We start from the raw sequence: 16,544 nt of genomic DNA on the forward strand, positions 1-16,544 counted from the left end.
ACTGTATTTCATGTAGTCTCGATGAGTGGCTTGCGCTGAGCAAGCTAGGCTGATCATGACCCATCATATGAAGCTGCAAGGGGTTCCACTGACGTGGGATCGAGCGCATCAACACCAGAACCAATCCGGCATTTAAACGGTAATTTTGTAAGTACGTGCAAAAATGATACTTACATTCGACATCCGAGTACTCGGACTCAGTCTCAATATCACTTGGCAAATACGTTACAATGGAAACCTCGGGTATAACTGACTAGAATAAAAACTGCGAGAACACAAACAGCCGCTGTGACCGGTGTTTATAATATGTGTCACTCACTTGACGTCACAATGCACATTCTGCTTTTTCTGTAAACATGCCAATATTGGAACTTTCAGTCAAAATTACGGCAATTTCCGATTGATTTGAAACACGGAAAGTCGGTAATTTCGTTATGAAAAAAAATTCTGAACATGATTCCGCAAAGTTGTCATGAAGATGCAGTTGACCTTTAAAAAATCGAAATTCTAAATGGCGACTAGTTTTGTAACGAAAAATCTAAAAGCAGAGGACCGGGCTTGATTGGTATTTTTGAAATGATACAATTTAGTCTTGGAATTCGAAAGCTTCAAATCACTGTACAAATACATACAGCATCTACAATCGTAACGTTATACCAAACATGCACATGCAGGCCTATATTTTGCGTTGACTGTATTTCCCGTGATATCGGTATTTTAATCTAGATCAAACAACCAATACAGTACCGGTATGCTTGGAGCCCATGTTGCACTTTCTCATCATTACCGGCTAAATTTGGAATGATTGAGTTACATGTTAGACGGCGGTATAAAAATATTCAAATAGTGTATATGTATACAATATGATGCAAATAAACTCTGGGGTCTGTAATCATCAATTCTGCCACACAATAGTATGGAAATGTATATTTTGCATCTGTAATACTAATATTATATACTTAACATACATATTGCACACTGCACATATGACCTGTACGTCACGTTGACTTTTTCTTTTCCGTGCTATGGGTCTTTTCAGATAGACCACACATCTAACACAGCATGCGAAGTGTATGCAGTACACTTTCCAATCATTACCGGCTAAATTCAGATTAACACCGTTGCATACCAGAATCGCCCGAGCTCGACCACACGCAGAGTCGATTGTGATGTACACAATGGATAACATCTGTCGCATCACAATCGCTCCACCAGACAAATGACCAATCCATTTATTTTGTACTTGGCGGCGACGCGAAGTCGGATCAATTCCGACGGATTAATCCGTGAAATTGCCAAAAGAAAACAACTGTCAATATCAATATTGTTACATCACCGAGGTCCTTATCACGTGATCGGCTTGGCGTCGCTGTGCGATGTCGTTAGTGATAAAGGAAAATCAGAGACGGGTGTTTATTTCATGGTGCGAGTGTCAATACCAGCGGCTCCGGCAAGCCTACGGAAAAGTGTAAACTGCTGTCTCCCGCGGAGACCCACCGCGAATCCACAAATATCATTTGCATTCGTCAAGCTAACGATAAAGGCTCGGTATTTAGTGGTAATTGAATTATGCATCCATACTGAAATTTACTCGAATATTTTCGGCTGCTCGACTATTCGATATTTTATACCGCATTTATTTCATTGCACTTTGTGAGAATGCAGTGGTTGAATCAAGACTTCACAGCGATGTCATTTCCGACCAATCGAGGTTTGCAGCCTTCCAAAGCGGAAAATAGCAGGGTTGTAACCAAGTCACAAGGTTCCGCGTTACAAGTCAATCTCACTTTTATAGTTTTGATTCGAGTCAAGTCGAGGCATATTTAATTCACCACCGAGTCAAGTCCGAGTCCACGTCAGTGAGCAGAGGGCCGAGTCCGAGTCATCGTGTTCTGACTCGAGTCCGAGTCCAAGTGACTGTGTTCACTGTTCAGTTTTGAGTTCAGTCCGCTTCAGCCCACATTTTTCAACTCTGCTCGAGTATAATATAGAATGACTCGTATTCACAATGTCGTAATTTTCCTCTGTCTTAACAGTTTCTGTCCCTATTTTCCAAGTATCAAGGATGATAGACGAAATATAAATAAGATGGTGATTTTACTTTTCTTCGAAGTTAAAATGAAATGTCTGTCTTGGCCATCCTAGTCTCGAGTCATATGACTTGGTTCGAGTCGTGCACAATGACACAAATTGACCCGAGTCGAGTCATTTTACGCATTTGAAAAAATGACTCAAGTCAAGTCGAGTCATTAAAAAATCTTGACTCGAGTCATTACAACCCTAAAAATGGTATCGCACTATAATTCCAGTTGACAAATCAACCCTTAGTGGCAGGAAGCGCAAAATATCGATAGTCGAATGAAAATCATGTTTTACTATTCGCCTCGAATCATTAGAAATAATACTCGTCTGGTCCTACTCCTGAGCCTAAGTCATCTGCTTCCCTCGATTACTCGATTTTCGTGCCAGTAACGTCATATTTGATGATGCGATTATTGATATAGAAAGCTCTTTCAAATTCTCTACAATTAGCTGGCGATTACCCCTGGCGAGTGTCAGCCGAAAATATTTGGGTATATTTCAAAATGAACCTATTATTCAATTGTATACAGAAGTTATGTACCTTCAAGTGTGTCTTAGTAGTTATTGGAATGATAGTTAGGGCGGTTTACCGCAATTTGCCAACGCAGCGTCGATTATATCGGGAAGTACGGTACAGGGGGCAAAATGAAGTCAAGTATTGATATAATGGCGTGTGTGAAGATTCTGTCGAGATATTATGTAACAGATCGTACACTCGAAAGATAATATTGAACAGTATATTCGTATGTGAATTGAAAAGAACACTGTATATCAATAATCGTATCACCGAAAGATAAAATTTCGCCGGTCGTGAATAGCATCTCAAAGTCAGGCGAAAGTAGGCTACTGTCTAGTAATGAATTTTATCAGTAACCCAAGTATACTCAACATAATTCTACTAGTTGTACTGTATATATGCCCAGGCAGCGAACAGCGATAATGCTATCAAGATTTGTCGACTGTAATTGTGACTCCATGTACTGTATGAAAACGAATTAATGACGTCATGTTATTGTTTAAAATTTCTCGCCCCCCTAAATTGCCATACATTTCTCTCAAACCTTCATTCTGACTATGCCTTATGTACCCAAGTTGTAAGCTCATTTCAATGATAGTAACTTTTTTAGCGTACAATACTTGTCAAATATCATTAAGTAGAATGTAACTTCGGTAAAATTTTATTGATGTCGGATTTTTGAATCATTCTTTACTCGTTTCGTATGGAAGTTTGGCGAGCTACTGTTTCAACGATAGAGCCTTATAGTACTTTGTCTTCAGACTAGTTAATCGTTTCAATCCCGTAATTCTGGCTGTGTATGTGTCCGACAAGCACATTGCTTTTATCCCATTGCAGAATAACTGTATTTCATATATTTTTAATTTTTGACAGCGGGGTAAAGTTGAATGCAAATCCACGTGCCAGGAGCGGCCTGATTGCTATTCCCCAGTGAAGAGGAAAGGGCATTGCTGTCCTAAGTGTTTAGGTGAGTTTATGTACGTCCAGCTTCATTTTCGGATATCCATAATACGCATCTCACAACGAAGCCTATAACTCAAATGAAAGTTTTATGTTTATTGTTTATATGATGATCTGGAATGATAATATGGAAACTACTTTACCAGACTGTAGATACGGCAAACAATATTTGAACATGACTCAAGACTGGTTGCCAGGCCGAAGGGAAAATCCGTGTGAGAGGTTGTTTTGCAAGGTAAGTCAGTTCATGCTTCCCGCGGCGGCGTATCGGGGGCCGGCGCGAATTGTGATTTGGACTTTGATTTAATTCGGAAGGAGAGGCGGGCCAACTCTGGACTCTGGACTTTGGATTAGAAATATGTTCGACACGTATATTAGGAGTTGGATTCACAGTTTGAGACGGACATTAGATAATAATTATTACTAAACCAAGCATATCTCAAGCATGAGCTACAAATGAGATGGACTAAGATTTTGATTGGATTTTAATGTCTTGAGGTAATCTGGAGGAATTTGGTATAAAACCTAACTAAATATTCAGATCGAAAATTCCAAATAATCGTACTCCAAATTTGACAAAAATACTGCTCCGGAGTTGAATTTGTATCACATCACTTCTAATCCCGAATTCTGCAGTTAATAAAATCACGACTATAGACTATTGAAGATTGAGGACTTTTTCAAATCAAAAGGCAGTGACGGCATATTTTGTGATACAATTGTTGATAAATAATGTTCTTTCCAGTTTTATACTAGTTTAGGCAATCTCCTGAGATCAAGACATCTGTTCGCCTGAATTACTCGAATTTGGTGGTACGATTGCTAATATACAAATTTATTTTTAATTCTATACTAATAGCCATTCACTATTTATTACCCCCTAACGAGTGTCTGCCGGATATATTCGGCTTTGTTTTAATATGAATATATTTGTCGATATCATATGTGAAATTAAGTTGAATAAATACCTCCAGGACGGGATTATCACGAAAGCCAGCCTTCAATGCTTCGTACCCTGCAAAGATCCTTTACCCACCACCGCCGATCAGTGCTGTCCATCTTGCGCAGGTGAGTTCTGTATATTTTGTTTCAGCTAACGTTGTATCAGCATGGCTGTATCGTACGAATGTATACACATCCGAAATTGAATTATCCGAGGCTTGGAATTTAACGACTGGCGAGTTGATTTCCATCCTACCAGACTCCATTACCTGTGTCGCTGTGTTCAATGCTTTACACCACATTCGGATTTAGTGTCAGAAGTCACGTAGACACATAAAAACGCGGTCGTAAAGTATCTGTCAGATTATGTTTGCTAAGCACGGCAGCTTTTGATGTCGATTTACGTGTGTGCGTGTTGGGTAGCTGTCTTTTCGGGGCGGGCTTCACCCGGAGGTTACCAAAGCAGTTTGCATTAGTAATCAGGCATTAATAGAACTAACGTGAGTTCTCAGTCAATAACAAGTATCTGTAGAGATTTCAAGGCGTGTTTAGACTGCTTCAAGTGGAAGCAGGACCGAAACAGCACTTCGTCACCCCTCCCCCCCAAAAAAATTAACGTTGGTCTTGGCTCCCCATAGAGTGATAAACCAAACCAAACCCAGACCCTCATCAGTCTATTCGTTTTATGTCGCTACTTATCAGCGAGAGACGTTGTAAATGGTTAGTGAGACAGCCTGTGTCGACTGAACCGCGACAAATCCCTGTAATTCATGAGTTAGTCGGTCAATATGATCGGGAATTGCATATATATTGATATCAACTTTTATTCCCTCTCTGTTCACGTGATCAGATTTACCAGTAGTCCGTCGTGGCGCGGTAATGGCCGACGCCCAAGTGGTCAATCATATAAATCATGCGTTTTCTTCTTGGGGGAAGGACACCCAATCATCAAGATATTTGGAAATATGAAATCGCGTGAAACGCGAAAATAATTTGAAGAAGTAGCATACATTAAAAATTTTGGGACCCCTTCGAGCCCCCCACCCCAAATTGGGAGGTTTGGGGTTCGGCAGTTACACTGTCCTCAGAGAAAGTATAAAATGAAGGTATGAAAATTACTTGAGTGAGTAGTAAGAGTGTAGATTTGGCCGAGTTCGGGTCGTATACTTTTACCACTTAATCGGAGGTGATTACTTTATTACTACTTGAATTACAGCTAAAACAAACATGTTAAGTTATTGTGATACACAGGCCATTTCGCGTTGTTCATGGAAATTTCACCGATGAAAGTAACGCAAAATTATTCCAACGCTAATTCTTACTTTTCGCAATTCATATTGTAAAAAGTCAGAAGTCAACTTTTCTGCAGGTTGCTTTTTCAACGGAACCACTTACAGAGAGGGGGACTTATTTCCTCTAGCCTACGACCATTGCACGAAATGCTCATGCCGGGTGAGATAATAGGGGCCGTCGAGAGATCGTTATCGATGACAAAGCCTATTTTTTATCAGAACGGCACCGTGTCCTGTTCCAGAATGCCTTGCCCGGTTCTGCCCTGCAAATCTGAGGACTATAATCTCACCGAGGACGGATGTTGCATGGAGTGTGTAGGTAGTGTAGCTATAGCTGATTCGGGAACTGGATAAGATGGTGACTAGTCTTAAACAGCAGAGTATTGATTGAAAGAATTCTCGAATGGAAGTATAATGGGAATAGGTATAGGAATAAGGACGTAGGAATAAGAACTACAGTACCGGCAAACAAGTCTTTACATTCGGTCGGGAAAATTTCTAATCTAAATCTAAAACCTGCGCATAAGTTTACAGCTTACTGTTTCCGACTCAAGCATGACGTCACCACAACGCTTAGACTGCAGGGGTCACCAACCTTTTGGCAACCGAGGGCTACTTTTGCCTACCGATTGAAGCGGCGGGCTACCATTTACTCCCGCCATTTACCCTCACCACACTGAATTTCCGCTTTGATATTCATAGCACTGGGCAGGAATCACATGGTAGTAAGACTTCTAATAGAGTCTTTTAAATCAATATATCTCATTTCGATTAGCTAGCCACTAGTATTTTTTTACGAAATCATGAATTAGCCAACTTTATGCCGCATTATACCGCAGTGTTGGGATCAAGTCACTACATTCGAGTCACGAGTCATTTCGAGTCATTGCACATTTTGACTCGAGTCAAGTCAGGTCAATCGATTTTAGAAGGTGACTCGAGTCAAGTCAAGTCACTCGATTTTTAAAGGTGGCTCGAGTCAAGTCAAGTCAAGTCAAGTCACGAGTCAAGTCACAATTCAAGTCAAGTTGCCTTTTCGATGTATGAGGCATGATTACGTCATTGCATTTTGCTAGGTGTCTGAAATACAGATTGAATGGTCATTGATTCTGAACCGATAAACGAATACAGAATTAAATAAACATGCAAGAAGCCGCTGTATTGCTCACATATACGTAGAACTGTCAAAATTGAGAAACTAATTGCTAAGATGCAATACATTACCCATTGACATATTGATAGGATAAAATTCGAGCCTGCGCCAAATGTTTGAGCAGTATTTAACTATATTCGAATTAAATTCCAATAAAACAAGAGGTTTGGCTACAGTGAGAACAGAGAACAGAAATGGATATTTTGCTATTAAATTATTTTACTATTCATTTACGACAACGTATAGCTGTAAGCTTCGATCACTTCGTTTGTGATCGATGTATTTATGAGAGAACAATGGAGGCTCAGCTAAACGCACGATCATTGAATGATTGGTCGCTCTCACGGGTTACATTAGCGTTTCGCGGACAATCCGAACATACAGCGACTTTTTATCGACACCGATTTCTTGATGACTTGAAATTGACTCGTGAATTTTGCTCCGAGTCACGAGTCAATCAACTTTTCTGAAGCGTCGAGTCAAGTCAAGTCAAGTCATTTTAGCAAAGTGACTCGAGTCAAGTCAAGTCAGACGAAAAAGGTGACTCGAGTCTGACTCGAGTCAAGTCATGACTCGAGTCATCCCAACACTGTTACACCGTACATCAGCAACGATTACAGACAGTTAGAAACATAGTATTAAAATGCGTTGAGTGTAAGAGAAACAAGCTTTGTCAAAAGATGCAATACGTAATGGGCATACAGATATTGAAAATCTGCTGGTACTTCACAGCTATTTGACTCCAAATAATAATAATGATTACTACCTTGGCATTGTCCTGGATGTCGAGCTATCATAATGGACCCCCCGCCATTTCAAGAAGACAATGTCATTCCGTCATGTCGCCTGTATAGGCAGTGTGCCGTATCTTCAATTTCTGGTGATTCTATCACATATAACTATATATTACTATTGTAATTGAAGATATTTTTTAAGTGTTTATATATATATATGTATTGTCACTTGTAAGTTACATGTTAGTGTGTTTTACACAAGAATTGCGAGATCAATCAATCTGTATATTTAAAAGCTCGCTGGTAATAATCTAACGAATAGTGGTGAATGCTATTTTTAGAACGGGCTCGCGGGCTTCTCGTCTGGTCCTCACGAGCTACCTGGGGCCCGCGGGCACCAGGTTGGTGACCCCTGGCTTAGAGTATAGGTTATAAGCTACTGTCTGGCTATACTTTACTTCAAGGCCTTTGTTCTGCGTGCCTTCTGCTGATTTATAGCTCCCTGTATAGTAAGGTATCTGAAATCGCACACTATTGTTCATATTCACAAATTTTCGACGGTTTTTAAAATCCTTTCAAAAACTGGAATGGTTCGAAAGAATATGCAAATGGGGGGACACCATCTTTCATGTTGTTCACAGTGTTATACCAGCATCTGTAAGTTGATTTTTCCGAAATCTTCCATAGGGCATCGGCTACGAAACAAAGTCCTCCCGGGATACTGCACCCATGCAGGTCGCGTTTTGGCGCCAGGGGAACAGATAGTCTTGGACGAGTGCACAAAGTGTAGATGCCAGGTTTGATTACGTCAGAATATCTGACTATATCCATGTGTGCTATATTCATCACTATTTCGTACCTTGCAGCTCGGCACTCTGGTTTGTGACTTCCAAACCTGCCCAGTCTACATGCCATGCCCGGTCGCAGATTACGTACACCGCCCGAACGAGTGCTGTCCGCTGTGCAGGGCAGACGTGCCGAAAGATTGCTTCGACGAGAAGGACAGGAGACACAAGGTGACCATGTCGGATTATAACTGAGCGATTTTTGTCCGATTCGAAAATCTGATGTGATCGATTCAGGAAGGGAGCTCGTGGACTAAGGGGCGTGACTCTTGCAAAAGTTGCTCGTGCGTAAACGAATCGATAACGTGTGACGTCATTAAATGCGGGAAAGCGCCGACTTGTGATAAGGTAACGTAATATATAAAGGTGGTCAGAAAATGAAGCACTTTTATTGTTTCGGAATATTTAGTTAGGTTTTCCTGTCTTGTAATACTTCTAGTAAAGGGGTTATGTTTATTGATTACGTCAAATTTTACTTAACCGTATTTTAGGTAAGTCTATATCAGGGGTCGCCAACTCAAAATGGGTCGCAAGCCACTTTTCAAAATTCCTAGAGGCCGCGGGCCGCATGACATCAATATCGAGATTAACGTAGGCAACACAGTTTAGCAACCACGTCTGATAACTCTACGTTATTACAATGCTGTGCTCTTTAACATGGGCGACGGGCATAGTCACCACAAAAGAGACAATATTTTATTGAACAAACACAAATACCACAAAAAGATCATGATCATAAATTTCATTATATTTTGAACTATCAGCCGTGCACCATGCCTGACAACACTATGTAGCAGCTAAAACAGGCCTGGCCAACCTATTTGTTATTCACGGCCGCATTTCAACTACGCATGTAGCCTGCGGCCGCATTCCGTTGCATACTCGGAATGACCTAACTGGGGCCAAATACCCACGTTAAACTGCCCAGTGCCCATGTCCATGCCCATTGCTGGTACACTCTGGACTAATACATTTACGCATATCGGCTACTATGCGCACCGAAATCGTTAGCAGTCATATTATGAAGAGCCACAGGGATCTTTTCCGTGGTCGCGCCAAGCGCGAAAAATTTTTCATGTTCATGAGTGAATTTCGTTATTAAATAATAGTATAGTTTCACATATTACTATTACTATTACTATGTCTGGACCAATGTGATCAGATTCACCGGTAGAGCTGATGCAGGGGGTGTCTTCGAAAAAGCGAAAGGAAAGTTATTAATGCTGTGCTGCATCTTTGTTGGGCCAATTCTTATTAGTCCCCTTTGTTGCATGCAGTTATTTCTTGACCTCCCATCAGATTTGTCGATCGGTACAGTGGAAATATATATTGGATTCGCAAGAAACGCAGGACTACCAGAATAAAATTCATTCGTGATGAGGAGAACACGATATTAAAATTTTGTATTTCTTTATGGGGTGCATGCATCATGCCTGCGCATGCATCTGTACTGTGGGACTCAGATTGCAAAGTACACTACTGTATTAAAATCGAAAATCAACTCGCGTTGAACCGCGCGTAGCGCGAAGAAAAGTTCAAGAATAATTCAAACCTCTCACTAATTAAAGAGTCAATTCGTAAATTCAATTGCATATTGACGGCCAACACATCCTAATTGAATGAAGTGTCAACGGCCGCATAATTTTCTTTCTACTGCCGCAGATTGGCCACCCTTGGATTAAAGAATCGATATTGGTGTTAGCTATAGACACGGTAGCCTACTTGCTGGAAAACTATCTCCTCGTAGAGCATTGTCTTTTGGAGAGCCCGAAGTCGTTTTTCAAGCGTCTCGGTCTTGGTAGTGGTAGGCCATTGCACATCAAGGCAATATGCCCATTCATACCAGCAAATTGTTCCTCCATGGAATGATATTACCATGCCGAAGCCGTATCATCTAGTGAGGAATAGCGATATAGAGCACAGTAGAATGGCTTATTTTGAACAACAACAACAAAATTAATTTCAGCCTTTCAAAATGCTTTACGAAGCGTTCTTCCGAAATTTGTCCAAATCAGGTCGCGGACCGCGTGTTGGTGACCCCTGGTCTATATATATTTATACCTTCGATTTTGTAGACTAAAAGGTAGCGTTTGCATAAGTTTGCATTACTTTCGTGAGTGAAGTTGTCATAACGGCCACACGAAATAGAGCCTGTATCACAATACCTGAACATATATTTGAGGATCGTACCTACGTCTGGTGTCATCAATAGTCGTTCTGCATTCGCTGCGAATATACATCTTGCTCTATCGAGTGTAGCCGCCTCTGATTAACAGAAAGAATTCCCCCGACCAAATGTACGTTTTAAAACTACTAGTAAAGTAGCCTACTTGTCATAACTCACTTTTTACTCAAGTGATTCTATACTTGACCGTTTTTAGTGTTTTAGGCAAATCTAGGCCTAGAATACTTACAGTATGATTTGTTAATTAAAATCGCTCTTTCTACTTATATTTGAGTGGAAATTTCCGATGTTACATTTATTTATACTTGAGTACCAGCGACGACTACTTTCAAAACATGTGATAGTACTGTAGTAATCCAATAATGTTGAAAAATAATTTCCGTATCAACACTTTGATTCTTACCTTTATTCCACAGGGTTATGCTTTGGAATTGGTTCCGGGCAAATGCTGTCGGACTTGCGTGGGAGGTGAATATCCGTGCATTTCGACGAATGTCTCATACTTTCAGTCAATTATAATTCGTGGAAGTCCTTGTAGCTATCCATCTAATGACGTAGCTTTAATGTTTCAGAGCGTGCAGTGTGCTCTGTGTTCGGGGACCCGCACTATCGCACCTTTGACGGGCGTCCTTTTAACTTCCAAGGGGATTGCAGGTACGTAGTGTGTTGTGTCAGTTAATTTGCCTGGTCTAACAAAGGAAATGGTCAGGTGTTGATGAGGCTGATAGCTCAATATTGCCCTTAGTGGAGATAGACGCCGTGTGACTGTATAGTGACTTGTTAAAAATTTTATTGTTTTGCTCCTGGTAATATCATTTTATCGGTGATTCAAATTATGGTAGATTTATAGGAGTATCATATTTTGTGGTTGGGCCATCATTATGATGATTGTGATTTATTGATAAGGTTATAAGTTCAGCCTGGTTCAGATTTATTAATATGCTGTGACTGCCACCTTGCGGTTGCGATTCTATTCTGTAGATTCGCTGTCTACGTCTGTCCGAGTCTCAGCGTTAGGCTTGGATAGTAGGACGCATACACAAAAAGTGAGGAATTTGTCTCTATCGTGATAGCAATCCACTTGTTGAACCCAGACTTCTACAGCAACGTCTGCTATCAAAATTGAAATCAAATGATATGAAATCACCCATTTCCTACTCCCACATTGGCCTGCCTGTAACACCTAAATTTCACGTGATAAAATTCAAAAAGAAAATAGGAAGTTACATCGACTCTACAACTTGGTGAGAATTGGAAGCAGTTCAGAACAATTCCACTGAGCTAAGTACTACAATCACACAAAACGTAATTGAGTAGTACGGAATCTAGACTTACACTCCTACTGACCACTTCTGGTCGATCACCAATATTGTAATACGTACCAAACCTCTTTCAGATACATGATGGCACGTGACTGCGGGAGTGAGAATTTCACAGTGGAAGTTCAGAACAACGCTAAGACCTCGACTTCGTACTCGTGGACCAAGTCGGTCTTCGTCACCTTGCGTTTCGGGAGAGGTGACGTCATAACACTTTTACCTCGTAGTTGGCAACCTCAATGTTTTTGTCCACACTTATGCCTATTAATACTGTTTGTGAATGATTGCGTTGTGTTTCGCGTTTACTGTGCCAGAGCGCAGATCCGGCACAGCTAAAATGAGACGTGCTTTAAAAATACTACGCTTACAAGACCGGCAATGTTCCCTCTAATTTTTCACGAGTCTGCGCGCACTCACCAACTCACTGCGCCAAACGACTAAAAAGGTTATCACTTTGATTGGACTGCCGAATTACCCACTTTTCTCGTTAATGTTGTGGTGTTGACTAAAAAAAGGTCATCATTTCGGCTTTTTTGTGCTCAGTTTAGTAGGGTTACCATATTTTGGAAATCTGAAATAAGGACACTTTTCCAAAATTTTCAGACTTGCAATACTGGAGGTATATCTTGAAAAAAATTCGGTTGATTAAAAGCAAAAGGTTAACTTTCCGGCCCAGCTCCAGAAATAAGCATCCGGAATGTTACTTCAGTGCTGATTTACTATATTTCAGTCGAATTTTGCCCAATATTTAACCAAAATTCTCAAAAAAAAAAAACATTCGGGCGTCCTCCGGGGACACTTTCTCAAAAGTCAAAAAATGATGCGTCTGCAGTTTAGATTTTTGTGCGCAGAGACCGTGTCAGCAGGAAACAGTGGTTTTAAGACATTTCTTTTCGTGACTATGGTACATGTAGTTACAAAAGAGCTTCAATACATGCTATCGGAGCAAATGCAATGATAAAACTATGACAGGCTTTGAAATACGACTTGTTTTAGCACATTTCCCATTAAAACACAACCCCCATGGGTAGTTATACGAAAGCTATGTACGAGCAACATCGTCATCATAACCACTTGAGCAATTAGTGCAGGCCTTCATAACTCCGAAATACTGAGAATACTTCCTTACTGACTACTTCTGGTAATTTCATACGGTCGTAATTTTTTTTACATTCAGCTGGTAAACATGTAAAGACAATTTCACTCCACCAACACCTCGAGACGCGGGTGAACGGCAAGCGCGTAGCCTTCCCGTACATCTCCAGAACGGTGGTGGTTTGGATCGAAAGGCACGTGGCGAAGGTGCGGGCTAGAAACGGGCTCGCCCTAGACTGGGACGGAGACAGCTTTCTAGAGGTGATAGGTGATATTCGTTGGCTTGGGTTAAGGTTTAGAATGCTAGCATTCGTAGTGCTGTATCTAACGAATCATTTCACCAACAACACATTAACACAGTGTTTGGCACGATCCCCATGGTTCAGAGCAATCAGCCGCAGGAGTTCGCTGTAGGTCGCGACACACACCCGGCTCATACAGCAGATGTCAACCTAATTTTCAGTAGATATTCTTTCTAATCTATCCGTTTTGTATGAGAATAATGTTTTATTGGATTTGATAGCGTATGGGGTATGATCCACAACTGCAACACCTATCGGTTGCGGGTTTCCGACTGATGTCGACTCCAGATTCCCTTGCCAAGTGTTGAAGGTTTATCTATAGCCTCCCTGTCATCAGATTCAAGTAAGCGGTGTCTTAAAAAAGCCTAAAAGTGGGCCGTGCTACGGAATCATATAGTAAAGAATATTGACCTGGTGTAAATGACCACTGTAGTCGAAAATCACTATGAATACCGCAAACAACAACAACAACCCAATGTGGTGAATATATGGATAATGCATATATCGTCCACCCATGTATTCACAGTTCGGCCTCCGATTTTCAGGTAGGCGTTTCCGATTCGTACAAAAAGCAGACGTGCGGATTATGCGGTAACTACAACGGTTTCGCGCGCGACGATTTCATTGGCGGAGACGGGTCGTTCCACGTTAGCGCCGACTCATTCGCGGACTCGTGGAAGAGGGAACTCGGGAAATGTACGAGGCGGGAGGTGCTGACGAGGTTTGTTTCACAATGCATGCATGTGACAGTTCAGAAGGCGACACTTGAGTATGTTGGGTTCACTTTTGGGATACTGTAAACCCTGAGTTTTTGCTATAGACCCATACGAAGTCCTTAGTCTTCCGACCTCATTATTCTGACGATATGTGGGGGATTAGGTGTCGTCAATAGTCATTGGTCGTCAATACATCTATGACCATACGAGATCACTTCATTGATGCAAAATATGTTCCCCTATCTAATATCCTATATCACGATGTAAAAGTACGAGACAGCAGTAGCCTATTATATACCAGCAACTTAAAAATTATTGGCATACCTGTTCTTCGCACAGATCAACCAACCCGTGCGGAAGGAGCATGTCTCAAAAACTGTACGCCTACCAGAGATGCTTTGTGTTCAAAACCAAAGCGTTCCAAGCCTGCCATGACACGATAGACCCGCGTGGCTATTACGAGTAAGCGTCCAGTATTAAGTGGATATTTTGTTTACTATTAACAGGTTGTTTCAAACGCAGTACTGTCAGGCGTGGTCAAGTAACTATTGTTGTTTGTAGCTGTAATTTTAGTTCTAATTGCCCATTTAAAGATAATTAGGTCGCCGAACTAGAAACCAATTGTCATCGTTCGGCGTGAATCGTGATACCGGTGTTCTATTGTTTGATGTTCTTCCAGGCATTGCTAGCTCATAGTCACCACTACTAACAGAGGCGAAGTGCGGGGTGGGTATTTAGGGTTGAAACCCCACGAAATCCAATTCCGTTAATAGAAAAATAATGAGCAGGCTCGGAATTGAACCTAGTTAGTTATGTTTAATTACTTGCTAGTTTTGAAAAGTGTGTAATTCTATTTGCGCATTCTGATGATCCTGTAGTTTGTACAAGTCTTAGTACTGCTTTCTTTTCGAATGCTGAAGAACATTATGTCTACTAGTGCTGCTAATAAACGATAGTATCGGTGTATTCATAATTCCATTTTATCAGATCCTGCGTCACAGACACTTGCGAGTGCCCGCGTTCGAGAAAATGTTCTTGCGAGTCGATCAGCGCGTATGCGTCCGCCTGTAAGCGCCAAGGAGTCAAAATCGTATGGAATCGCGCACAGCACTGCGAAGGTGAAGTTTTGTTTGCGGTCAGCTTGTAACCAGAGGTGGATAGTAGTGGTCAGTAGCAAAGAGCATCTACTTTAACGAAGTATACTCAAGTTTATTTTACCTGCCTATGGACTCTCAACTAAAGTCGTTACGTTTGTGACAACTTTCGCGTCAACGTACAGTTTCTGAGGCCAGAGCATTGCCGTGATACATTTTAGATTTTGTTCAACAAAAAGTATTATGTACAATATATAGTGTCAAAATCATAGTACACAAATAGTAACGTTGGCTTGAATATTGTCGAAGCATAGTTGAAATTATACGTCTTAATATCAGAGTATCCGGAAAATGTTGGGATATTTGATTAGGAGGTGTTCGGTAATGAAGTACTTCTATTTTTTAATAAATACTCGAGTAGGTTTTTACTATTGCATTATTCACTCAAGTTATGCTGTGTAATTGCTTACTTCCACTGCTACTTGAACGGATTTTTACGAAAAACTATTGAACTTTTTAAATTTCGATTTAAAAAACAGAAAGTATAGTTCTGAGATAAGTTTGAAAAGTGCAGAATCGTGCAAAATAACCCCTGTATCTCGTTCATTGAATATATATATATTTGAAGATTGCATCAACTTTACGGGTCATTAGTCGTTTTGCGTTAGTCAAGAAGATAAATCTTATAATTTAGCAGGTAGCTAGCTCATATTGGCAGATAAAAGGAAGAGATACTCCACCAAATTTACTTTATAGGACTACTTACTTAAATACTTTTCAGACCTTCCATTTTGTACTTCCCTTATAGTACTTTCCACGTGTATCGTTAATTGCTAATTTTACTTGTAATTGATTAGAAATGTACGTCATTACTTCTACTTCCACTGAGCACCGACGCTGTCCACGTTGACAACCTATTATATTATTATCATCATATAACGTTATTCATAACCATAGCTGCCAGTAGACGGCATGGGACCGTTCCTGTACTGGCAGCTGAACGACGCTTCCGCCTAATCGGCCATCTAGTGCGGCATCAAGACGAGCAACCAGCCGCCGCCATCATCAATCACATTCCCACGGAGCCATGACGCAGAGATGGCTGGAATCGGAGAACATGGCGCTCGACAATGGAGACTGATCTAGCGCAACGCGGGCTGTCGCTTGAAGACGCCCAAGACCGCCCACGTTGGAGACGCTTAACACGAGCCCAAAACTGATTATCTCGATGTTCTTTTTGTCTCCTGTTTTCTTTTGCCCTTTTTTATTTTATCTAATTGAAAAGTCGATATATATATATATATATAT

At 40.9% G+C, this 16,544-nt stretch overlaps 1 protein-coding gene across 2 annotated transcripts in view; it reads left to right on the top strand.

Annotated features, from left to right (window-relative positions):
• LOC145448468 (BMP-binding endothelial regulator protein-like) overlaps positions 1–16,544 on the top strand; it is a 40,918-nt gene that overhangs the window by 20,911 nt on the left and 3,463 nt on the right. Inside the window, exons 3-18 of one of the 2 annotated variants that reach the window (XM_080326858.1) lie at positions 3,473–3,566; positions 3,706–3,794; positions 4,534–4,627; positions 5,871–5,953; positions 6,013–6,112; positions 8,368–8,477; positions 8,547–8,696; positions 8,763–8,873; positions 11,127–11,178; positions 11,283–11,364; positions 12,107–12,228; positions 13,207–13,385; positions 13,972–14,147; positions 14,482–14,604; positions 15,130–15,260; positions 16,194–16,539. In XM_080326858.1, coding sequence (XP_080182984.1) covers positions 3,473–3,566; positions 3,706–3,794; positions 4,534–4,627; positions 5,871–5,953; positions 6,013–6,112; positions 8,368–8,477; positions 8,547–8,696; positions 8,763–8,873; positions 11,127–11,178; positions 11,283–11,364; positions 12,107–12,228; positions 13,207–13,385; positions 13,972–14,147; positions 14,482–14,604; positions 15,130–15,260; positions 16,194–16,327 — 1,830 coding nt within the window. In that variant the 3' untranslated portion in view covers positions 16,328–16,539. Of the gene's footprint in view, positions 1–3,472; positions 3,567–3,705; positions 3,795–4,533; positions 4,628–5,870; positions 5,954–6,012; positions 6,113–8,367; positions 8,478–8,546; positions 8,697–8,762; positions 8,874–11,126; positions 11,179–11,282; positions 11,365–12,106; positions 12,229–13,206; positions 13,386–13,971; positions 14,148–14,481; positions 14,605–15,129; positions 15,261–16,193; positions 16,540–16,544 lie in introns of those variants that run through there. The other variant, XM_080326852.1, reaches the window with a different exon arrangement.

Source organism: Botryllus schlosseri, chromosome 1, assembly GCF_051294905.1.
Source record: "Botryllus schlosseri isolate E-star chromosome 1, Bs_hap1, whole genome shotgun sequence".
Lineage (NCBI taxonomy): Eukaryota > Metazoa > Chordata > Ascidiacea > Stolidobranchia > Styelidae > Botryllus > Botryllus schlosseri.